Raw genomic sequence first — 26345 nt, 5'->3', positions numbered from 1 at the left:
TTTCGTTCGTTTAACCTTTAACCTCTGGTTTACTAGTAGACTGAATTACCGTGTCGTGAAATTATGTTTGTCTAAAAAGTGTGTCACCAACATGAAAAGTTTGGAAAGCTCTGCACTAGAGACACTGACCACCTTTCCCAGTCTCCAGCGGGTCAGCCCAAGAGTCCATTAAACAGAGACTCCCATAACAATAAGGACAAGAAAGGAGGATGATCAAAGCAAGAACAGTGCAGGTGGTGAAGCTGTATGGATGACAACTTCAAGATGTCCTAAACAGAGCAGTATAGCCAGGGATAACCAAACAAAAGTTTAATTTTTCAATGACATTGATTATATTATAAACCAGCAAAAACATCTGAATACAGATTGTGTTTGATATTTTATGAGCAAACCAAACATTTTTTCATTTTCCAACCACAAGTTCTGTTTGTAGCTGGTTTTTGTCATCATTTTACGACACTATAAATGTTTGAAATATGTAATCAATTCCCTCCCTGTGTGAATATGAACAAAGAGCATAATTAAAACCTCTCTGTGAAGAATGTATTTCAGGATGCACCCTCCAGGGTTATTTGAATAGCCAGTGAAAGCTACATGCAGTTTAAAACTATTTATAAGAAAGAAAATTCAGCTATGTGATTAAAGGCACCTGCCTCTATAGCTGTGAGTGAATAGCGTATAGCTAGAGTCATTCGTTTTCAGTTTAAACCAATTTTCACCCATACATTCCAGGATTTTTCCAAAGGTGGCATTTGGTTTAAATAGATATTCATCCTAATTTGGGGCTGATTAAAAAGGTGCTCCACAGCTGCTGGTAGGCAGTGTGGGCCAAAGTCCATGCTGTGCTTCAAGTCCTACCCGCCACCCTCCAGTGCCACCCATGCTGTGTTCCAAGTCTTGCCTCTTCAACACCCAAGCAGCCAAACTACCTGCTGACTGGCACCGTGAATGCATTTCAAGAAGGCCCTATCCACCAGACGCACTTTCCGGCAGGCTCCCTGACCCTGCATAAAATCAGAAGTGCAGTGTGGCAGAGCAAGGGAGTCTCAGTAATCATGCTGCCGAAGGGGAGAGGAGACGCCTGGAGCTACCACCAGTAAGGATGAATGCTGTTACAATGTGTGTGGAGGGGAAGGAAGTGTTGGGAGGAAAGAGAGAGAGAGGGGCATGTTAGGCAGGTGAGGGAGGGAGAGATGGGAATGATGCTGAGTGGGTGGGTGGGAGAATCTGATAATGTTGTTTTATTATCCTGGCTTCTGTCCACCAAAACAAACTCTGATATTTACCCAGAAAAATGAATCATTTTTTTCAACTGATTTTCTCCTGTTTTTGTTCTTATCACAATAAACTCAAATAAATTCCCAGCAAAAATAAAGAACAATAAAAACTAAAAATGAAGGTCCCTAAGTACAGGATACAACTATATATCCTTCAAAGGAAAAAGCAGCTGCTTTCCCTTCCAAATGCTGTAACCCCCACTGTCTTCTAAACCCCTACTCAGCCCTAGCAGGAACTGAATACCCTACTAAAACCTGCAGCAGCTTCAGGAAAGAAATGGCTGATAACCTTTAAATTATAGAGAAAAATACTGATTAAAGAAAGATTGTTAGGGGGCACGTGATCCAAGATGGAGACATAGCGAGTTGCTTGGGCGTCCGCTTTCCTCTTGTTTGATATTTTTCCCCGGATTAATGCCGCACTCGGCCCGCAATCGTAGGGCGAGGGAGCGTCTAGCTTCGGAGACATCCTCCCCACACACTTTGGCTGGGCCGATGGACACACATATATTTCAGCTCTCTGGAAATACCGTGGAGGGCTCGCTGGGAGGAGAGTGGGGGGAAGAAGTGCCCACAACCTCCCTTGAGCTGATGACAACACTATCTCCGGTAGAGAGATCTCCACCTGAGAATCCAACAGAGGCCTGACCCAAGCCTCGGTGGAGGGACTCAGAGGGGTCGGAAGTCAGCGCCCAAGGTGAGTCCTTCTTGGAGCCCCTGCTGCTGGAGAGAGAGGCCCCTAATTTTCCAGGTGAATTTGCAGCTCAAATGCCCAGATCCAGGGACATGGGAAGGAACCTAAATACCCCCCACTTCAAATAACGGAGTTGGTAAGACCTCAGCTAGCCTTGAAACGATTTGGGAAGCCATTAATATTTTGAATACAAATGTTTCACTTCAAATTAACACTATTTCCAAAGCAGTTCAAGATGTGGACAGAAGATTGGAACTGGTTGAAAATGATTTGGGAGAAAGTAAAAAGATTCGGGACTTACACAGTACTAAAACTGAAAGTCTCACCCTTACTCAGCAAGAGATGATTAAAGATAACACTTCTATCAACTTTAAGTTGGAAAATTTGGAAAATCTATCACGTGCAAAGAATATTCACTATATAAATTTTCCGAAAATCCCATACACTTCACCTAAAGATATCTGGAAAAGGTATCTAATCGAGACATTGAAAATTCCAGAAGAAACGCTTCCCATAATAGCTAAAGTGCATTATATACCACAAATAAAGAAGGTTTCAACACAAGAAGAGAAAGATAATCAAGTTAAAGATATACCTAAGATGAATATCTCAGACATACTGGAACATTCGGGTGAGGATATAGCCATATCATCTACATTGATCGTCACATTTCTACTTGACTCACATAAAGAGTGGATTTTCAAAAAATATTTTCTACATCAGAAGGAACCATTCCTGAATTGTAAAATACAGATCTTCCCTGATCTCTCCAGGCAGACGCAGAAGTGCAGAAGCCAATTCCTGTTATTAAAACCTAGAGTTTTACAGTTGGGAGCACTATTTGTTCTCAAATTTCCATGTAAATGCCTGATAAAATATCAGGGTGTTTCATTTCAGGTTTTTTTTCCTTCCCAACTAATTAATTTTCTTAGTAATAAGGGGGGGAATTGGGTTAGATCCTAATCCCTGGCTAAGGGAGTTAAATGAGAGCAATTGATCTTGAATAATTATATAGACTCGTTACCGCTAATTTCTTATGCTTTTCCCTTAGGATTGTGAATACTTGGCTCACTGTTGGTCCTTTAGGGGTCTAAATAGATGCATGTGATATAATTGTTTTTCTGAAATATTTCCTAAAATTATGTTCAGTAACATTTTTTTTTCATTTCAAGTGTTTGCTTGAAAAATAATGTAAAAGATTGATAAATAAAAAATTTAAAAAAAAAAAAAGAAAGATTGTTAGGCTTAGATGGGCTTTCACAACTAAATCAAGTAGGAAGGTATGACAATCTAACACAAATCACTTAGAAAAATGATCAGCAAAGAGTACTATAGGAGGCTGAAACTAATATTGAAAAGTGCTTTAACAGCAAGGAATAAAATACAAGCCATCAATTAGATTGTAATCTCTGCACTCTTATACAACTTACTTTGAAATAAAGATCTTGAAAAGCAGGATATCACAACAAGAAAATGCCATGTTCATGAGGTAATCTAAGAACCAGTATATGCTGAGACTGTACATCCCAAGATCAGGAGGAGGAATGGGTCTTATAGAAAGAAATTACACATATAGAGTAACTATCATTGGCCTCCAGACACACTTAGTGGCATCAGCAGACCCAAAATAAGTGCTTAAGTGTAAAAGTGAACAACCACAATTGGTCTCCATTCTTAAATTTGAGCAAGTGTTCTTTGAACAGAAGGAATGCGTGAAAATCCACCAACACAGGAGGGGAAAGCAGTAACAGAATTTTCAAAACAAGAGTAAAAACTCTTTAAAGAATCACACCAGCAAACAAGGAAAAACAATTGGCAAAAGCACAGATATAGTGAAAAATACAAAGAGTTACTTCAGAAACCTTATATAGATCAAAATCTGACACAGGAATGGCTAAATAGAAGTGAACTTAAACCTAAAGATGAGAGACTGATAACACAGCACAGGACAGTGGACTATGAACAAGATGGTCCACAGCCAGCACAGAAAAAATGGTAAAACAAACAAATGCAGATTCAGGAGCTGGCGAATCTTGTATAGGAGTGGGGAGGCCACAACAGGAGTGGTGCTCTGCCTCCAGAGCTCAGAGGTGCGGTTCAGGGAGAGAGGAGAGAGGATGGGGCTGGACTGGAGACCACAAATATGTTTGGGCCGGCCTATCTACCTGTCTCGTCTTTTGGCAGTTTTCTACAGCCAGAATAGGAGAAGAAAATAGTAAAAACAGACAAATGAAGATTCTGTAAAGCGGAACTGGAAATGTTTACACATCTCATTGCTGGGGTGTGATGTGCTGATGTCAGGGGGCCTCTATACAAAAAAGTACAATAAGACAGCATGGCTCATCCACTAGAAACTGAGTACAGACTATAAAATCGCTGTTATCGGAAAAACACTTGAATCACTATCCAAATAGAAATGTAGAAAACGAAGACGTTTGATCACCTGGGATATTCCAATTCCACTAATAAAAAACTTGATGCTACAGACACTGTGATAAAAATACAAAAATGGTACCGTGGATAGAAGAATCAGAACCAAGTCACTTTTCTACAGATTGTAAGGAGAGAAAGAAGATCCTGTAAAATTTAGGATGCAATCAGAGACCAAGAAAATGTGGCAGAAAGATAAAGAAATAGACCCAAATGTATTGGGCACCACTGACCTGATTTAAAAAAGAACTTCCAGGCACACCTTGATTGTGTTGTTTATGCATATTACATCCTATGAACTCCAGAAGTAAATCTGAGAGAAGGTTGATTCCTGTCACGGGATGTGCAAAACAAACCCATTTGAGGACATTACCTCTAACTCATATTATATTACTATATTCCGTTGTAGTTCTATTTACGCAAAGAACAGGATTACAATCAACTCCTGATGGCTTTACAAAACGCTGCTGCAAAATTAAAGATGAAAGTTTACTCCTTTCTAATATGAACGCGGATGTCTCAATACCAATCCTAAAATTCAAAGTGTTGTAGACAAAGTTTTGGGTTCCAGACACCGTTCCTTCTAAGATGTGTGCTTGTGCACATGCGCACACAGCAAAGCATAGCACACACAAGAAATCCCGATATTATTTTCATTATACTGGCTCATAGCGCACAAATTTGAACTCAGCTTATAAAAGGTTGCAGGAGAAGTCATCAGTGCAGCCATAGAAAGTCCCTGGTACTGCACAGTGGTAACATTGCCACATCTTTGCTACCAGAGACATAACGTCTGATATCAGAAAGAAAGAGTTCCAAACATGAGCTAAAGACATGGCTCTTAAAAAATGCATATGATTTAACTTAAATCACAAATATCCAGATAACTTCACCATCAAAAATCATAGATATTGCCAGTAGACGGAGCAAAAGTAATGAACAATGTAAAGTGTAATATGACAACTTACTGACTAATATGTGAAGGTCATTGAAGTGTATCTTATGTTTTACAAACTACTGTCCTGGTCTCTAATTAACTTATTTATTTATTTATTTATTTAAAGTTTTTTTTATACCGATTTTCCTGCATAAAATGCATATCAAACCGGTTTACAATGAAACAGAATGAGCAGGAAGTAAAATTCCTTAGTCTAATACATTTAAACGTCAATAATGAAATAATTTTAAACAAAGCAAAAAGCTAAATAACATTAATAAAAGTTAAATTATTAACATAAACATAAATATAATTATATTAGAAGGAGCACAAAGGTTAGCATGAAGGGGAGCACAAAGGGGAAAACCCCTTGTATCTGATGCTGTGTTGACCTAGATTATGAATATTGACCTAGAATATGAATGTTGCTTTCATAAATTGTTGTGATCTTCTTTTGGAACAATGGCGCACAAAATGCCTAAATAAATAAATAAATAAATAAAACTTAGTGCTACAGTCTACTTCACATAGCTGATCATAAGCCTGTTTGCTCTGTGTTAGGCTACTCATACATAAGCCACTGAATCCTGATAAACTTCAAAAGGTAACTACAGTACAGAGATGCAACAAGAAGAATGTGTGATAGAAACACCAGCTCTTTCCTACCCAATCTTTAATTAGCTTTCCATTACTTGAGTCAGGCACTGAGAGCGAGTGCCCAGGGTTTTAGAAGACACTGTGCTTTTACTGATAATTTGACCTTCAAACCATGTATTTACAAGTAAAGCCAGAGAGCAAGCAGGGTCTGCAGTACTGCTAAAGGATGGGAAAATGAGCTGACTAGATAGCCCCTGTAGTACTCCTGTGCTCTCATGCTGTTTCTATGATCACATACCAAAGTACATCAGACTGACAGTGCAAAAACTATTTTATTATATATCTTTCTAATAAGCACTTAATCTGCAGAACAAAACAACTGCAGTTTACAGCATGGAAAAGCTTTTCCTTATTCAATGTGTAGCAAGCTACTAAAAAACAGGTTCTTGCCCCAACAAGCTTATCATGTGTTGGAGCCTTACAATGTGGAACGAGCTGTGTCTGGATCTGAGTGATGTGTTTTGGACCTGTCAAAAAGGGGCTTTCAACCCTGCAGAGACTGCAACCTGCCGCAGCCAAGATGAAGGAATATAAAAACACACAAAAAACCCAGTGTGCTCTCCTGTGAATGACAAATGTTCTGTAAGAACCAGCATCCAGCACGCAGTGTTAACAAGTTAGCAAAAGGGCTTTACTGTTTATCCTGCCCAGAGAACAGAACTATGTAGCCAGCAGCGGAGGAAGCCAAAAGAATGCTGGGAGACCATTTAAGGTAGAAAAGGAGCAATTTGGCTGGCTCTGTCTGTGTATGTGGGGAGGGGACGGCCAGGAATTGGAGCCAGGAGCCAGGAAGAGAGGAGTGCATCTGGCAGCCCTGCAAACAGTTCTTCTCCTGAAGAGCTAATTATCGAGAGGGAGAGACAAAAGTCTGCACTCTGAGGAAATAGAGAGACAGTCAGCTGTTCTTGCTTCATAGCCGAGCTAGATGTAAAATCCCACAAGGGACAGAGGAGCCAGGAGCTGAGAGACTTCTTTTCTAGAGATATCCAGGCCCAGAAGCACATGACTGGATCACCCTCTTAAGAGTCTGAGGTAAGTAATCTAAACTTTGCACAGAGAGTTTCTTAACAGAGGAAGAAGGATTATTTCCTTGCCTTTTGCCATCTACCTGGCTCCAACATCAAAAGGGTGCTTCTTAATTATCTTGATTGTTTTCTTTTTCACACAGGATGTATCCTTTAACAAACTGGTGACACTGGGGTGGAACTGAACCCCCCCCCCCCTTTTTTTTTTGAGTACTCGGGGTAAAGACAATTTTTTAAAGTGGTGTACTTCACTGCTTATCTTTCTCCATTAGCATACTTTATTGTGTTTTTTTTACTATCCATAGAGTATGTTGGATGCCCCGGCTAACAGGCCACACCCAATGTTATTTTTGCATTGCTTGATTTAAAATAAGAATACTACAAGTTTATATTATACTTCACTACTGTGCTTTTCCCATTTCATGTTCTGTTTGGATTTACTTACACAATACTAGTAAAAGGGTTAATTATTGTTTTATTCTGGTGTGATGATTTTATCTGGTCTATTGTGTCACAAGTGAGAGATTGTTTGGGAAGGGCACAGAATTGTGATATCGGGGTGACTGGGACTCTGTCTCATTCCCTACTCGGGCTACAAACCAGTAATCATTTTAGTAGAAAATAAATCATTTTAGTATATATATAATTTCTCATGTGGTACTTCCCACGTGAGAGTACCCCATGTGGGGTAATTCATAGTCTGGACCAAGGAGGGCCACAGACGTTTTGTAATTTAATTATATAAAAGAGTCTGCTGCCTCTATATGGATCCTCATTTGCTTTTAAGAGAAAAGGTGAAAAGGACTTATGGAGTACCAGTAAAGAGTAATTTTAAAAAGTTCCCTGGTGATTCCTTCGTTACCCAAGGAGAGGTTTGCGGGACCTGTGGCATTAGAGCAGAGATGAGCAACTTCAATCATCGGGGGACACCAAACAGACAAGTTTTCAAGATAGTTAGGGAAGGTAAATTTAAAACGAGCATGTGTGCACCCATACGTGTGCGTATCGGTGCAAGAAAGGACATACGCTGGAATTTTTAATCATGTGCGCACGTATGCATGTATGATTTAAAATAGGCCTACACTGGTTTTACCCCATTGCATGTTGGGACTCATTCTGATTTCCCTATTGCAGTCCCTAAGAAAAGCAGGACTACAAGTACCTGCATGCAGGGGAGTAAAACCAGGACTGGATCCACCTGTCCTGAAAATCTGGAGCCAGTAAGCAACCCTAGCCCAATCCAAGAACTGCACTGTCCTAAGGCTTATAAGGCAGGCAGTCCTCCTCCCATCTCCTGAGTCACATCAAACACCCAAACATGCCAAAGCCTTTAAAATCATGGCACTGTGCTTCCTGGCTGTAGAACAGACTGCTGCATCTCCATAACCCCCTCACAGAAACTACACTGACCAGTTAAGCCACTGCAAGCTCAGCAGAGGGGAGGAGAAAATTCTGACAGTCCAATTTGCTATCTGTATCTGTAAGAAGTAAAGGTGTTTTAGAGATTACTGCAAATAAAAGATTGATTCACTTTCTTTCTTTTACAATAAATATATAAATATATTTACTGTATAATAATTTCACGACGCAGTCTTCAATTAAAATGTGGCCTTCCACAGGCAAACCACAGCATTGAACTATTATTTCTACACGTTTTAAAGATGTGGCGATTTTCCAGAGGCAATGTTCAATGAATCTTGTAGAATCTAAGACCCTGAGCTCCTCAGCCAGTCAGGTTTTCAGGATAGCCACAATGAATATGCATGAGATCAATTTGTATAGGCTGGAGATCTAATGTATACCAATATCTCTCCTGCATATTCATTGTGGACATCTTGAAATTCTGACTGGCCTGGTGGGTCCCACTCTTTTCACAAATTCACTTAGTCTTACCATAGTTTCTCTGCCGATATTTTCCCTGTTTTTTCATGTAATACTAGCAGAAATACCCATTCTTTGCCTGAGTTAAAGGATCCCCCGACCCCATACCAAGTCCTCATTTGAGGCAAGAATGTAACTTTTTTTTTTTTTTTTTAATTATTAATTGATTAAAGCCGCGTGGTAAACAACATTAGGGGTCACTGGAATGTCTCCCTCCCCGATCTGCCCGGCTCCCACGAGGAGGACAGCTTTTCTCCCCTTCCTTGAGCAGCTACGGGATGGCCTGCCGCAGTCATAGGAAGAAGCCCCTGCCCCGAAGCGCTGGCTGTCATTTTGCCTGTAACGCTCAAAGGTGGAGGCATGCTGCGAATGCACGTACACAGGGGCACTGGAACACCTTTTTGGTTGGGGGGAGGGGCATGCAAATTGTGCCCAACTCTGCTCTGAACTCCCCCCCTCCCCCCCCCACTATCATTCTCTTACATACTTTGGTCTAGGGAGGAAGGAGGGCAAGGGATCTGGGAACAGGAAGAGAGGAGAGATCACAGAGGAACGTAATGAAGAAGGAATTTTAGGCAGGAGATGAAGTCAGATAAGGGATGGAGGAGGATATAGGGGAAAGGGGGGAGGAGATGTAGGATTCAGGGAGGAGACGAAAAGGGAATGGGAGGAAATGAGGGAGGGGGAGAAAAGAGGGGTCAGGAGTGGGATCAGGGATGGGAAGGTAGGAAGCAAGGGGGTAGTGGGGATGGAGTTGTGCCAGGGCTTTGCCCGCCACCAGAATTGCTTCCATGTAGTAATTTTCCATCAGTGGGGAGTGGGAAGAGTTTTGCAGATGTCTGAATCCTCCCATAACCCAAACCCAATCTTCTGGGGGGGGGGGGGAAGGCTTCTAGGGGTATATAATCCCTTGAAGCGTGCTCATTTTTCCTGAGGGTTGGTGGATTTGAAGGTGATACAGGGAAGGAGAGCGTCCGAGAAGAGAGAGGTCCCCACTAGATCTCAAGTCAAGGAGTCAGTTAGAAGCTGAACAGGAGAGAAGAGATGAGAGATACCTTCTGGATCTAAAACAAGTGATTATGAGTTGGAAGAGGAGAGAAGTTCTACAGGGCCCCGGCCTCATCCCAGGGGGTTCTGTGACTTATCTGTATCTAAGGAGTAAGTTTGCTGTTTTTTAAAACATTTTTGGACTGTAATTGATCTGTCTCAGAGGAAGGGCATCCCCTCCAGTATCCCAAAAGGCTGCATCAAATTACCTTTTTGCCTAAGCATCCAGGAATAGCTTGGGTGAAGAAAAATATTGAGACTTTTGAGAGAAAGAACTCAAGAGACTTAAAGTTTTCCCTTTGGACTACAGTTTTGATCAGGTTTAACCCATGTTTGGGGAGTTTATTCTAAAGTTTTCTGATTGCCAGATTTATGCTGGAGCTCTACTCCAGTTATCACAGCCTCCAAGGGGAGGATATTTTCTCCAAGGATGAGGATGTAAGAGAGCCTAGAAGGGAGTTAACACCTAAGATGGACAAGGTATCTATTATTTTTGTTGCAATAATATTTTTTGTTATTTTTCCTCTGGATCGTACTATTTAAGCTGCAAGAAAAACTTTCATTTGAACACCACTCAGGACTGTGTGTGTGATTATTTTGGAAACCCAGGTGAATGGATGGCCTGTGGTGTGACTATTTTGGCCCCTGTGCTCCTCTCTTGGATCTTTTTGTACATTGTGGGGGATGTATACAGTCAGAGTGCGACTCCTTCGAGACATCAGTGACTCCCCATCTGGACTTGAACCCGGACCCGCAGCACCCCTGGTTGAGGCTAAATACCCACACTGGGGACAGGCTACAGGGTGGAAGTGAAGAAAGAAAGAGTGAGAATTAGGGATGGGGTTAGAGGAGAAGGAGAAGGAAGAGGAAAGATTGGGACAAGCTGCAGAAGGAATAAAGTCACAGCCCCCTTAACATCTTCATCCCCTCTTTCCCTTATTCCCCCTTCCAAAGCACCTCTGATCCCACCCTCTCCCTCCTTTTACTTCCTCCTACCACCCAATCCCTTCATTCATCCTTGTTCACTCTCTCCCCCACCCCACAAACCTCTCATTCTCCCAGGTCACTCCTGCCCCCATCCTGTTTCTCTCTCCATCTTCCCTGCAGTGATCCCCGGTTCACTCCATCCCCCCTCCTCCCATAATCCAGTTTACTCTTTCCCTACTCCACCCCCATTCCCATTTCACTCTATCTATTCTCCCCATCCCACGATCAGTTCACTACCTCCTTCATCCCAATCCAGGTTCACTCTGTCCCTCCCCACCTCTCTCCCCCTGTGATCCCAAGTTCACTTCCCCCTTTCCTATCCCATATGCGCAGTTCACTCATTCCTCCTTCCCTTCCCCAGTTCACTCCATCCCTTCCTCTGTTCCTCCCATCCTCAATTCACTCCATCCTCTCCCTCCATTGCCCTTCCCCATCCCCAGTTCACTCCATCCCTCCCTCCTTCCCAATCCCCCCCCCCCCCCCGCTGGTGTTGATGAGTCACTGCCTCTATGAGCCCCCAAATCCCTTCACTCACCCCTGATTAATTTAAACTGGAGAAGGAGGAGATGGGAGCTTTGTACTGGCTCCTCTTCCTCTGCCCCTCCCCCCGCTTTGCTGGGCACCAGCATCAAAGTGCAATGCTGGAGTTCGGCAGGGAAGGAAGAGGTGCCGCAGAGCTCCCAGCTCCTCCTGTTTGACTTAATCAGCGCTGATCCGGGGATCCAAGGCAGGTGGCTGGGTGGGGGCAATGCAGCCGATGCCATCGCACTGCCATCAATGCATTTTTTTTAAAAAGGTCCGTCTCCCATGGAAATTTGGTAAGTGGAGAGGGGAGGAGTCAGCCACACTTTGGGGGGAGGGGCCACGGCCCCTGCGGTCCCCCCTTCAGACGCCTATGCTTGTACATCACGCTGAGCTTTGGAAAGACAATCTGAAAAATAATAAGAGCCAGTTTGCCCCCTCCCTTCCCACTCTCCTTGAAAGGCTCCTAAGAGAGCACAAACTCACTGCAGGGAAATGCAGCCTTTGGGGAGAGAAAAAGATTAGCACAGAAGCCTGAAACCTCTAAGCCAGGGCCAGTACTACTGAAACGCTCGAGTACATTTCCAGGACTCTTCTGGAAACGAGCCTTCGTGTCTGAGGCCCTGATTTCAGTTTTCCATAATCTAGTAATGAACTGTGAATCCCCAGCGCTCCGGCACGTTCGTCTCATCGATCCTTCTTTCCTGGACTCTCGGCCGAGAGTGATATACTTCATTGCGCTAGTATAAGCCTTTTCCAAATGAGGCTGATATAGAACAGACTGCAAGCTCGCATGAGGGTCCTTCTTCGGAGTGATGTGCCCCCATGGTACTGAAGGTTTCCATATGACCCCACCACCATGGAATAGTTCTTATGTTCATCCCTTAAAAGTTACCACAAACTGCCTGCAAAGACTCTTTTTTTTCCATTACTGATATAGTACTAAAAACTCTGCCTTACACTGTCTCTTGCTGATGCTAACATTTTAAGGAAGAGCTATACCTCAAGTCTTCGGTGTCTCTCATTCAGGGCCGTAACCTTGGCTGGACCAGAGGGACAGCCATCCAGGGCAAAATCTTTCGGAGGTGGGGACAGGGGCAGAAAAATGACCAAAATGATAGTGAGGGGCCAGCAGTTGATAAAAAAAAACAAATGGGTATGAATTGCAGAAATCCATTTTAAGCAAGCTACTGTCCAACTTTATTCTTTGGAAAAAGATCTAAATGAAGAGGCAGCTGGTGTGCACTTTATTTTTAAGAAGGTTACTGTGAGCCCTGTGATCACTTACCACAGGTAAACCACAGAGAAAAGTGGAGATCAAAAACACACCAGAGGATGAATCCACTAAAGCAAGGGTGTGTCAGGGAAGATACGACATCTACAGGCACAGGAGCTGCACTGAAGTAGTAAAGGTCTTTTATTCAATCAACGTAATTATCAGGCAGACATATCTTGCATAGTGGAGCAGTAGAGCAAATTATTGTGATAACATTGTAGGTCCCCCTGACATGGGGCCGTGTTTCGCACTGGCTGCATTGGGAGGGACAGAGCAGGAGATCAAAAAAAGATCTTCAACAATTTAAAAGCAGATCTGCGGGATGTAAAGGTAGATGAACCTGCCACTTACTTATAGAACACAACGTAATTGGTGACAAGACATTTCCCCAAAGTGAAAAGATTAGTCAGGCGCACACAAAAAATATTTTAAAAATAATCTCTGCAAAGTCTCTGAAGCAACTGCCATGCAGAGCAGCGAGCAGCGGTGTAAGATGGACAGGGAAACTTAACTAGCAAATAGACATCGCGTACAAACGGCGATTCCAGCAACGCTGCATTCCTGATTACCCATACGGAGGTATTTTGTATTCAGGGTTTATTTGTTTTCACACACCCTTTTTTGTCCTCACTCCAACTCTTTCACATTTTTTCCATTGTATCTTTCATTAATATTAAAAAAAAAGGGCTTTGGTTTGATGGTATTATCACTTTTTTGCGATCTTAATATTTACCCTACTACAGCTAGGCCTATTTGCAGGGGCAGGGGTGAATCTCAGAGAGGTTGGGCACTCTAGAGCAGGGGGTATTCTGCCTGAAGCAGCTGTCGTTCCTCGCAGGTTGGGTCCTTGGGTGCAGGCAGCTGTCAGGACTTACCAAGTGGAGGCAGGAAACAGGCAGGAGGCAGGAACCCAGCACAGAGCAGGAAACAGTCCAGGCAAAGAGTGGTATCATGGAGCAAACTCTATGAGAATGGTTGGCCCAGCATAGGTGTGTCAGGCTAAGGCTCCTTATATCTAGCCCTCAGTTTGGGACACACTTAATGCTGGTCCAATAGGGAGCTGCCAGAGGCAGGTCTCCCTGCTTAACTTGCTATTTTCGACAGGATTCTTGATGAGCCCAAGTCCCTGTGGTCCCACTACAGGATTCCCCTGGCCTTGAACACCCAGGGCTGTAGGTTTGATCCCTGCTGCCTCTGACAAAGCCAGGCTTCTGATGTCCCTTCAGGGAGGGTAGCTCTGGATGTGGAACTGCAGTGATGCCAGCATGGGAATTTTATGCCTGCCGTAACATTAAAAGTCAAAACATAAATATGAAAAAGGACTGTTATTTTATAAATGGGAGTCATTTCCAAAATCCCAGCCTCCTACCACAATCACAGCAGTCTCTGCAATATTCTTCAAAACCCGGCAGTAGTCCGCCTTGAAGGGATTTAGTGTGAGAGATTATTGCCTAAGGATTTGCAAGTGCAATGCTGTACTACACACTTATTCCATTTATTTCCTACCTTCTGTCTAGGTCCCTCAATTGTCATTTGATGGAGTTAATTCTTCAAGAGGGAAGGAGATGGACATATAGGTGTCGAGCCCCTTTTTGTTCTCTGCCAGGTTGTGGGGTTAAAGCATTTCTCAAGTGGGGAGGAAACATAGTAATAGTGTGGGTGGATAACTCCCCCATGTGGGAGAAGGTGAATGGTGAGTCCCTCTGATATGCAGCCCTCTGACCACCATTTTACTGCGTGGAAGGTTTTCGTTTCCCCTTGCAGGGGCAGCATGCTTCTAGCTGTCCCCCTTTTGATTGTGTTGAAGGAGAACGGCCTCTGGGGTGGATATGGAGTCAGAGAGCCGTCCATTTTTTTTAATGACACCTTTTCTTTATTGAACTGGAAGTTTTTTCCACCCTCCTGGACTCAGGGGGGGGGGGGGGTTTCCTCTTTTTCTTTAAAAGGATTTTCAGTTTGTATTATCTGAGCTCCCATTAGCTAGGGGCTCAGCCATTTTGTTTTTTACATCTAAAAAGGAGCGGTTTTATTTTTATTTATTGATCAGATTTCTATACCGCTTGTCAACCTTTCACTGCGAAGGAAGCTGGAATCATCTGCATCTTGAGAAGGAAGGACTTACAGCCATCCGGAGGAAAGAAGGTGAGAGGGGAGAAAGGAGGTTGAATGGACCCTTCTAAGGGCTCATGCACATCTACTGAAGATCTTAGGAGAAGTGGAGTACAACAAGTAGTAGCTTTCTGACACTATGAGGAGAAAGAGAGGCGAAAGAAGACTACTGGAGAGGTAGGAGACACAATGTGACTGGCTGGACACTTAACTCACCAATTTCATGGGAGGAAAGCTTACAGCTGCCCCTTACCATGGAAAGGGCAGAAGAAATTGATTTTAAGGATTTGGATAATTGGCTTTTTACATCTATTAATAAAGTAAAGAACCTACAGATGTCACAAATCTATTGAGATACTTGAGTCCAACATCCTGCCATGAAAAGTACAGCTGTAGAGATCATTTCATCATTGCACGTCGCTTCTGTGAAAGTATTGTTGGAAATCATATCAGCTTCAAGAATGTTTCCTACTATATAGATAAGGCAGCACTCATTTCTGCCATATTCCATATTGCTTCCTGGTGACACAATTACTTGCAATGCAGAGGGCCTAGACGAGTTGTCTTATTTATTTATTTATTTTTAATTTTTATATACCGAGGTTCTTATAGAGACTACAAATCACTCCGGTTTACATATAACGATAAACTGCCCAACAGAGATAAGGGGCTTTACATAGAACAGTCTTCTCCCCACTAAGGGAATCCTGGCTATTAACATATTAGACCATTAAGGGCAGTTCAGCATCAATGACTGTGTTTGAGATATGGGCCTCTGGAACCTCTGTCCAGGACTATTAGCCCAGGGGTTACATATGTAATACTTATATAATAGATTTAGAGAGCACCTTTCATCCAAATAACATTCCATTACATTTTATAGTTTAATATTTAAGAAGCATCCATGGAGCAACGCTGGGCTGTAACTAATACCTAAAATACATAAATATGTAAATGCATGAAATTTAGGTATTTGTTCTTGTATGTTTTTATGATGTTTTACTCTTTATTTATGGATAATTATTTTATATTTGTATGATATTATTGTAAAGTGCTTTAGGCTTAGCTGGAAATGCATTTTTTAAATCAAATTAAAAGAAAAGAAAAAAAGGAAGTAAGAAGTAATTAGGAGTGGATGAGAGGGGAAGCTGCTGGAAAAATGACTGAAATACAAGTACGTGCAGGAAGTGAATGAAAAGCCAGCAAGAATACAGCTTTCCTCCTACCATCTGGGATAGGGGTGGGGCTGGAGGGAAGAGGACTAGGAAAAAGAGTGAAGGGGGAGAGAGAAACAGGGAATTAGGACTAAATGCACACTTATGGCTCTGAAGCCACCCCTGTGGTGGATGCCCTGGCAGTGTGCTTCTGGCAACTAGATTAAAAAAGAAAGCTCATAAGGGAATAAGGCGGAAAGGATAATTCTATTACTATCATTCCCCAATTTCACACTCCCCTCACCATGGTTGGCTGGTCCCAAGCCCAGCATCAGCAATAGTAGGGAAATCAATTCATAGGGCACTCAGCAGCCCTGCCCCTCACATGAGTTTCCTTGGTAACAGAAAGCCCAAGTGGGAGAAGGGGATGAAGCCATCGCAAGGCCTGAGAGCATGCACTGGCACACAGGCCCCATGCTGATTTTCCCTTCTATTAGTGCCGGTGCCACCTGAAGATCACAACTGGCCCTAATCAGCTGTTCTAGAACAATGAGGCACTCAGCCCCTTTCTTTTTTCGGCAGAATTTAGCCACTGAGTAGAATGAAACAAAAATGCTACTAATTGCTGGAGCAGCTTGAATTAGGGAAGAGCCAGGCTTCTCACAGCTGGCCTACAGAACATGGTAAAGAACATAAGACTTGCCATACTGGATTCAGACCAAAGGTCCATCAAGCCCAGTATCCTGTTTCCATCAGTGAACTGGGCTTGATCGTAAAGCCATCAATAGAAACAATCGTAGTAGTAAGTGTAGTACTGAAAATTTCTGACATCACCAGCACATACTTTTCAACCTAGTGAGACGTTTGGAGTTTTATGATATTTACGAGAGGGTTATCACTGAACTCTATGAAGGTAAAGAGTGCAGAGAAGAGGTTTTTAAGAGAGCGGTGCTATTGAAATGCAATTGTCTTGCTTTGAGGATATCACCTTGGCAGTGAAGGTCTTGTGAGAGGTATGCCACTGTGCCAAGATGCATTTTGATCGTAGTCAGGCCTCCAATAGAAATCAGAATAATGTAGTTGTTCTAATGTTGTATTCAGACAATTGAACCTGGTAGGCCAGTTTGAAAAAAGGAATGATTACAAATTGAACAGGAGTATGATGAAAATCACAGCCTCATTAAATCCGTTTTATTTAAAAGAAATACTTGTTTCCTGCACCTGCATCAATGAATTACTTTCTTCCTTATTATAATTCCAGTCTATTTTGGTTTTGGCTTGTTTAACAAGATTAAGGCAGATCCTTTCCAGTGGGGGGTAATCTACTCTTCCATCTAATGGAGAGAACTCGGATGATTAAAATGTCAAGATTATTGCATCTATCACCTAAGCTAAATTACATCAGAGTCTTATAAATAACTGTGGGTAAATAATTGTAAGTCAATAATTTATAAGTAAATAATTATTTGTAAATACAAGAATTAAGTAAATACTTATTTCAATAAATAATTATTTCTCAATACAAATAATTGTAAGCAAGTAATTATAAGAATATTGGGGCAGATTTTAAAAGCCCTAGGTGCTTAAATCCAGGGGGGGTTACGCGCGTCGAGCCTATTTTGCATAGGCCCAGCGATGTGCTGGGGGATTGCGCGGCGGCACTTGGCTGGCGCGAGCAGTCTGCACCTGCCCAGAGGCAGGCGCAACTTCCAAAATAAAGGTTGGGGGGTAGGAAGGAAAGTTCCCTCCGAGGCCGCTCCGATTTCGGAGCGGCCTCGGAGGGAACAGGGAAAGCCATCGGGGCTCCCCCTAGGGCTCGGCCCGCGCACACTGACCCCGGATTTTATAACATGCGTGTGACTGCGCGCGCATGTTATAAATCGAGCGTAGATTTGTGCGTGCCGGGTTGCGCGCACAAATCTACACCCACGCGTAGGTACTAAAATCTGCCCCATTGCATCTATCACCTAAACTAAAATACATCAGTCTTTCAGTAGCTGAAAAACATCTCCAAGAGGGGTTTATTGATAAAATATTAATTGATAGTTTTAGAAAAGGGTGCTTAAGACCTAAACAATTTCATCTTCAGTCACGGAAGTGGTCTAAAGATGCTGCAGCCTGGGTAAACCACCTATAAAATACAAATCCACTCAGTTTAGTGTTACCAGAGGTTCTGGACAATCAGATAAGGTTGAATCAGTCCTGCTCTTTTCAATGTCCATTGCCACCACATTCTGGGATTTGTGTTCTAATTCTTCTAAGAAAAGCTGAATTGCAAGTTCCGGCATGCAATGAAGTGGAAGCACGGTCTATCTCTAAAGCCCAGTGTGTCGCCAACGACCTAAGGGGGCTGTAACTTTAGCTGAGATACTGTAGATAAAGGATTTTGAAACTTTGATATGACAAAGCATGGCCATCAAATTCCAGTGTGTCTTACCAGACATATTACAGTGATGTGCTGGAGGAAATTGCCGGGGCTCTCAGGATCCATTGCTAAATTATTTTATGATCACAAAGAATGTCTCTCCAAGTGGAGCAGAGCTGGCATGAGCTCCTTGAAAAAAATTGGCAGCACAGAACTGCTTCCTCCCCAATTAAAGTCACTCCAATGCATCCCCCTGCAACCTTCCAAATGTTGATAAATCTTGGAAAGAAAAAGAAGCTCTAGAAGGCAATAATGTTTACTGAGTAATATTAAGAGGAGGCCCAGGCATGAGTTAGGATGTACCTAGTCATCATATTTCATTTAATTTAAAGGTTCATATACATAATCACTCTTTAGATATTTTTCAGCTTCTGATGTATGAATACAGAGCAACCAACTTGAAATGAGTGAAGTGAAATTAATAGTAACCTCGCTTATTTACAGCACTCTTCAAGCAAAATATGAGGGCACTGTTGAATGAAGCACATATATATAATCCAGGCCCTATAATCAAGGCTGACTTATTGTGAGCTCACTGAGAAAACTAATTTTCTTCAAGTGCTTTTTTCACCCACCAAGAAGCCACAATATACTGAGCAAACTATCCTCCTAGCCATGGATAAGAAACTCCAGACCACAATAGCCACAAATAGTTCTAGTTTATAGAATAGCCAAAATATGCAAATGAGTTGGACTATTATACAAAAGGCATGAAAATATATCATTTTTGGGGATCCGGCGTTTTTCTTCTGTTCCTTTGGTCTTCCAGCTTAATCATAACTGGCACTCTGAGCCTTCATTTGTAGCTAACCAAGGTTTCTCCCATGTATTTTGGATCCTCCCCCAACTCATCCAGCCCAATCATTACAGTGACAGTTGTCAGATATGCACCATGTCTCCTTCTGGAATCCTGCAACCATACAAGTACATTTTAAAAGGAACGTGTGTGCGATTGGGCACGCAAGCAAAAATACGCTCAAATTATATCGTGCAAGCATATTTAAAATAGCCCTACCATGCTTTGGAGCCTTTGCACGCATTCTCACAAGTGCTGAGAGAGGGAGACTTTTAAAGAGACAATCTCCCACTGTAAGAGGGTCACTTTCAACTCAAAGTAGATTTTGGGAGGGGCAGTGTTTCAAGGGTCTACAGACCCTTGCACCCTAGGCAGACCAATGTTACACCACTCCCCCCAAAACCCACTCTTTCATATGGGTTGAAAGTTCCCTTCTTACAGTGGGAGATATATAATCAGATTGTCTCTCTCTCTCTCTCTCCCCCCTCCCCTCCCCGGTGTTCAGGATCCCTCTGGCCCAAAATCTCCAAACTTGCGTGTCATCAGGACCAGAAGTAAAGTTATGCAGGTAACGTGGCGCACGTTGTCATGGTCAGCCTTGCAAAATTGGGGGTTACACACGTAAGTCTTTGCCTCCTTATTCTTGAAGTGTGTACTTCCCGGCTTCTTAAAATTCGCATTGCTCACGCGCCGCCCACATACTTTGTCTGGGGCCATTTTTGCGTGAGCAATGCTTTAAAATCTACCTGATAGGCTCCAAAGCCAAACACTCGGTGTCACTGTTGTACAACGGCCGGGACTCCCTCCCCAGGCACTGTGAACACCACCTCCACGGCTTCCCCAGCCCCCAGCCAGCTGGGAACTAAACCCAGATCCACTGAGCCAGCCCCAATTAGAAATACATCTGACAAATACTTTTTATGAACATCCTGAAAAAAAAAAATGAGACTTGCTTGTATGTCACGAGGACCAGCATTATCCAGCTCTGCTCTTGGCTGCTCTTGTCAGTAGGAGTTAGGAGAACTCCCAGACTGATGCTTTCATCCTTCTCTTATTAATGCCAAAGCCTCCTCATGTCTGAGAAACTGCTGTAAGCTTGGGGAGATGAATCAAAATCAGACACAAGTATTAAGCTTTTTTTTCAATTTAGTTATCAATGAGTGCTAAAAATCTGCATTCTTTTTTCACATCTTGCAGAAAAAGGAAATTAAATCTAATTCTATCTTATAATGTTTTGTGGTGCCTATACTTAATATTGTTACAAAAATCTGTTCCGTGGAAAGTCTCATAGGAAAAAAACAAATCCCAGAATCCACTTATAATGTGAAGGGGAAGCCATATGGAAGTCCGTTAGTGCCATTTCAACACAGAAGACCTGTAAGTCAGCTATGCTGGCCTCTCTCCAACATGGCATGCAGGACTATAATATATCTTAGCACACAAATCTGGCAATGTGTCTGGCTTGCCATCTGGCTACTTTACAGGGCTTGAATGTTTTGTGTCCTTACACAGAACCTCATTTCCTTTAAAAGGCAAAAGCAAAGAGGGACCCCACTCACTGATCGTTTGAAGAAAGTAGTTTCACAAAAATTGTTCTTTACATTTTAGCAGGTTTCAAAAGATTTAAAAGGCACATTTAAATCGTGCCTGGACAGCTCCTGTGACTGATCGCAGGCATTGGTCACAGGAGCTGTCCAGACGACAGTGCTGAACAGTGCTGAAACATCCCTTTTGAGCTCTGGATAGACATACATATACGTATTGCTATTTATTGTACCGTATTTTTTGCTCCATAAGACGCACTTTTTTTCCCCAAAAGTGGGGGGGAAATGTCTGTGCATCTTATGGAGCGAATAAAAAATAATAATTAACTACAACCCCCCACTCTCCTGACACCCCCCCCCCCCCCCAAGACTTGCCAAAAGTCCCTGGTGGTCCAGCGGGGGTCCTGGAGCAATCTCCTGCACTCAGGCCATCGGCTGCCAGTAATCAAAATGGCGCCGGTGGCCCTTTGCCCTTACTATGTGACAGGGGCTACCGGTGCCATTAGTCGACCCCTGTCACATGGTAGGAGCAAGATGGCGCCGGCTGTCCATTACTCCTACCATGTGACGGGGTCGACCAATGGCACCGGTAGCCCCTGTCACATAGTAAGGGCAAAGGGCCTCCGGCGCTATTTTGATTACTGGCAGCCGACAGCCCAAGAGCAGGAGATCTCTCCCGGGGCCCCCGCTGAACCACCAGGGACTTTTGGCAAGTCTTGGGGGCGTCAGGAGGGTGGGGGGTTGTAGTTAATTAAATTTGAAGGGCTGGAGAGGGGTTTTGTTTTTTATGTTTTTTCCACAAAAGAGAACGATAAAAGTTTTCTGATCTGGGGAGTGGACCGAAATTGCCCTCCTCAGACCCGAAAACAAAACAGGGACAAAAAAAATTGTATGCACACCCCTAATTTGCTCCATAAGATGCACAGACACCTGGGAACAGAGCCGGTTTAGCACACCATTTTTTTTTTTTTATTTTCCCCCTCTGAATCCTAGGTGCGTCTTATGGAGTGAAAAATACTGTATTTTTATGTTTTGTGATCTGCCTTGGGTTGGACTATGTTTCAGGAAGGCGGTAGACAAATTTAACATATATCTCCCCAGCTTGTTTCAATTGCGCAAAGAGAGGCTATTTGGCCAAAGACTGTCACCATGAAACAGGCGAACCTACGGAGGACAGCCTGGTAACACAGCCACCACTGAAGATTAAAGTACCCACTAGAAAAGGAAAACCTCCAAAAGGAGGAAGACCACTGGCCTGGAAGGGAGGAAGAGGACCGGAGGTACTTGCATGAACAAGTAGCAAGATTACTGTTTTCCCCTTTTGCTCACGTTGTGCTGGGCAGGGACATAAGGAAGAGCGTTGAAACTTATGCTAAGGAAGAGGACAAAGAATCTGGAAGTAAAAGGGGAACAGGCCCCGCAGGCGGGTACCTATTGTGGGGTGAAAGAGCACATTGTCAAGGACTGTCCCTGGCTTGAAGATAAAGACTGGGAGTGCATTTTTGAGAAAGGGGGCACAGTTTAGCAAAGTTTCATAGCTGTAACTTCATGGATATTCCTAGTTTGGGACTTAAGGACTATGTGATCCCAGTTGAGCCAGATGAGATCCCTACTCTAGCTTTGGTAGATTCAGTGTATGTAGGGTCTCCTATCCGGAAGCAGCTAGCCCAGAGTGGGCATACTGATTACAGAAAGAAGGCAACACTCACTGCATATATGGCGACCAGCAACAGCACCCAACCAGTCAGGTCTTACTGATGACCTCAGCGGAGCATACTTCCTGAGCTTCCATACCCTGTTGTTCTGGGACAAGATTAGCCTCAGTTTGAGACTCTGTGGGGCCAGCTCACAGCCAGCCAAGCCAGCCCAGACCGCATAGAAACATCTCCTCCAGAAGCCTCTCCATGGGATGTTGCAAAAGTATACCACATGGAGTCAAAGACACCCAAACCATGGAGGCAGTATCTGAGAAAATCTGAGTGATCTCAATGTCTAAAGACTTCCAGGGACTTTACTGTTTTAACTTTACATGGTGATATGTATCAGAGGAAACTGGGGGTATTCCAAGAACCCTTTGCTGCTTCCCCAAATAGGGTAGGGTAGGGTAGGGTAATCTTAGAAAACTTAAGCAAACCCCACTCAAAAATAGTTCCCTTGAGTTGGGCCAGAGATGTTTACAGACTGAGGAGAGAAAGGCACCCTGTGGCCTAGAGGATCCCATGCCAACCTTACCATCCGCAGTAAAGAGAAATAGGCAGCTCCAGTTTGCGGTAGGAAAAGAATATAGGAAGGAGGATTTATTTTCCCTGGAGTTAACCCGGGTAATGGTAGATGCTTGACCTGATGAGGTCAAGCTGAGGAGAAGGTAATGTAATGGAGTGTTTGTAAGGCCCTCCTTAAAAACCCAGGGCCAGGCATTTAACCCGGTCCATCTTAGGCCACAGACAGGTAGGGAGTTCCACTCTGAGGGTGTTCTTAGAAGGGAACAAGAAGCTAGGCCCAGAGGGCCCCAGGGAAGAGAAAGAAGCCTAGGGAAGGCTAATACTGCTGAACTGTGAGTTAGATTGCTGCTTTTAGTTTGTGAACTGCGAAGGTAAGTAGAGATGCTTCTGTTTTGTTTTCTTGTCATTAATAAAGCAGTTTATGAGAGAACAGCCAGAGTCCTGCCTGAGTCTTTTCTCTAGCCAACCCAAGACCGTGCATGGTGCCATAGCTCCTAAGTAGGTATCCTTTTTGAAGAAGATATTTAATGCGCATCTAGAATCAGCAATGCCTCATTTTGACATTTGAGCCGCAACAGAAATAAAAACTTAACAAAGAGCACTAAGTTCTATTTGTAGAACTAAGCTATCTTTTCAAGCCACTAAACACCACTATCAAAAGAGTGATCAATGACTGCTCATTAGTTACTAACTAATCCCTCAGGAAACAGTTACTACCTCCCTGACAACCTCCTAATCTCCAGAAGTCACTGATGATTCGGGTTACAATAATCTAGATAGCAAAGTAGGTGGCCTTCACCGAGATTTATAAAAAGCGTCACCTGGGAAAACATTTAGGTAAAAATAAAGCTTTAAAAGCAGGTAGGTGAAAGAACTTTGTTACCAGAACTTCGGTATATAAAACTGTTAAATAAAAAAAAATAAAAATCTTTCTTTGTCACCTATGGTACACAGTCATTTCATGAGTAAACGTTTGCCATTAATAGTAGGTTTTGGAATGTAGTGAAATCAATAAAACAACAAGTCCAATATACAGGCGTTCTTTTTACAAAGCCTCCAGCATACTCAGGAAAGCTTTAGATTGACTTTCCCTTCAAAAATGGAACACACAAAAGGAACACAAGGCTCAGGCCGATTCTTTCCGGAGGAGATGTCATAGTAGGAAGAAGTTGTCCTATGATGTTGGTATCTGAAATATCCAGCTCTTCTTACCTCAAGGGAGCCAGACAATGCGATGCAGTAGTTGGAAAATCTGCTTAAAGAGAAGCCTCACTAGTAGAAAGAAGGAAGTGATATTACCCAGGGCCAGATTTAGGCATAGGAAACATATAGACAAGTGCCTAGGGTGCCAAATTCTGAAGGCACCCAAAAACCAGGAATCCCTGTACTGCTTTTTGATTTCCAGGTGTCAAACACCTCATCCCCAATCCTCTGCCTATGGATGCCATAATCTTAAATCTGACCCTGATGTTACCTCTCTACAGGATTCTGGTAAGAGCCCTCCATGAGAACTGTGTCCAGTGCTGGAGACCGTATCTACAGGAAGGACATTAATTAGGTGGAGACAATTCAAAGGGGGGCTGCCAAAATGGTGCATGGACTGCTCTGTATATCACACACAGAGAGTCTTAAGGAGCTTAAGACGCATTCTCTAGCAGAAAGGAATCATAAGCTTCAAACATGCTAATATTTAGCAGGCTTTAAAAAGGATCAGAAGGTAGAATTTTCCATAGATTGAGACGTTCAAGGTGAAGGGAGGGAAAGTTCAAAACATTTTATTTATGCCGATGATGTATAAATCATCTTCCCTTTTTCGGACACCATCCAAACCGCTCTACACAGCTGGGAATCCTGTCTTTCCTCTATCAACCAACTCCTAAAAGACATGCATCTAGCTCTTAATTCAAACAAAACTGAGCTCTTAATCATATCCAATAAGCAATCGCTCCCAGACATCCCTCCTGCCTACTCTGCTACCAACTTCCCATCACACACTCGCAACCTAGGAGTTATCATTGATAATCACCTCTCATTCAAACCATTCATCAAATCCATCTTAAAGGACTGCTACTTTAAACTTCAAACAATAAAGAAACTCAGACCCCTACTACATCTCAATGACTTCCGCACTGTCCTCCAAGCTATTATTTTATCGAAGATTGACTATTGTAATGCGCTCTTACTCGGCATTCCTGCAATACACACTAGACCTCTCCAACTCCTACAAAATGCCGCCGCTCGGATCTTGTCAAACACAAAGAAAAGTGATCATATCACCCCCACACTTATTGAATTACACTGGCTCCCTATACAGTCATGAATTATTTATAAAACTCTCTCGATCATACACAAGAGTCTAGTAAACTCCAACCTCAACTGGATTAACCCCCCCCTCCTACCCCGTACCTCCAAGAGACCCACCCGCCCAGCACTCCAAGGAACACTCCATGCCCAATCCATCAAACCTTTTAAACTCTCCTCCACCATGAACAGAGCTTTTTCCCTTGCCGGCCCAACTATATGGAACTCACTGCCACATGATATTCGCATTGAGACCCATACCCCCGCCTTCAAAAAGAAACTTAAAACCTGGCTCTTCCAGCAAGCCTACTCCATCTCACCCCCTATCACATAATTTCCCCCTACAAATGTTTTTCTGATGTTTTTCTGATATCCTGGTATGAACGCCTTTTTGCCTGCTGATTTGGTACTGTGCACTAACTTGTATATAGTTTCTGTTATAGTTCAATCCCATAGCATATCCCCATAGCATTTACTCATTGATGTTTGTATTTCTTGTAAGGGCTCCTCCCAAATATTATTTATATGTTGCCTAGTTTACTATGTTATCTGTTATTTGTAAGGGCTCCACCCAATGGTTTTTTGTTCACTGTAAACCGATGCGATGTGCGAACGGTCATCGGTATAAAAGAAACGTTAAATAAATAAATAAATAAATAAATAAATAAGAAATGCAAGAGAATACTTTTTCACTGAGAGAGTAGTGGACACTTGGAATAGACTTCAGGTGGCAGAATTCAAGTAGGCTTGGGACAGACACAAAGGAATCTTCATGGTGAATTTTGTTTCATTTTTTAGTTTCAGGTGTTTCTGTCTATTCATATTTCAGCACAACCAATAAGAGAAAAGTGCAAAGCTTTATTATCACAATTATCAAGACATTTTTAGAAATGTGTCCATACAAATTAAAATCACACATACACTCATTCACACCTTAAAACATCACAGAATACACATAAGTGCCAGTATATTAGACTCTGTTGAGCCTATATAAACATACAATATCCTTTTAGATGTAACTCAAATTCCCTGTGGGATTTTCCACTTACAATCTATATATT

At 42.7% G+C, this 26345-nt stretch overlaps 1 protein-coding gene across 6 annotated transcripts in view; it reads right to left on the bottom strand.

The window, feature by feature from the left end:
• ARMH4 (armadillo like helical domain containing 4) overlaps nt 1-26345 on the bottom strand; it is a 257111-nt gene that overhangs the window by 144973 nt on the left and 85793 nt on the right. The window contains exon 5 of one of the 6 annotated variants that reach the window (XM_029598232.1): nt 18839-19331. The exons of the other annotated variants lie outside the window; for them this stretch is intronic. Coding sequence (XP_029454092.1) covers nt 19270-19331 — 62 coding nt within the window. The 3' untranslated portion in view covers nt 18839-19269. Of the gene's footprint in view, nt 1-18838; nt 19332-26345 lie in introns of those variants that run through there. 6 annotated transcript variants of the gene reach the window in all.

The sequence above is a fragment of the Rhinatrema bivittatum genome, chromosome 4 (assembly GCF_901001135.1).
Source record: "Rhinatrema bivittatum chromosome 4, aRhiBiv1.1, whole genome shotgun sequence".
Classification (NCBI taxonomy): domain Eukaryota; kingdom Metazoa; phylum Chordata; class Amphibia; order Gymnophiona; family Rhinatrematidae; genus Rhinatrema; species Rhinatrema bivittatum.
Note: the sequence above shows the minus strand (reverse complement) of the source record. Positions and strands in the feature narration are given on the sequence as shown.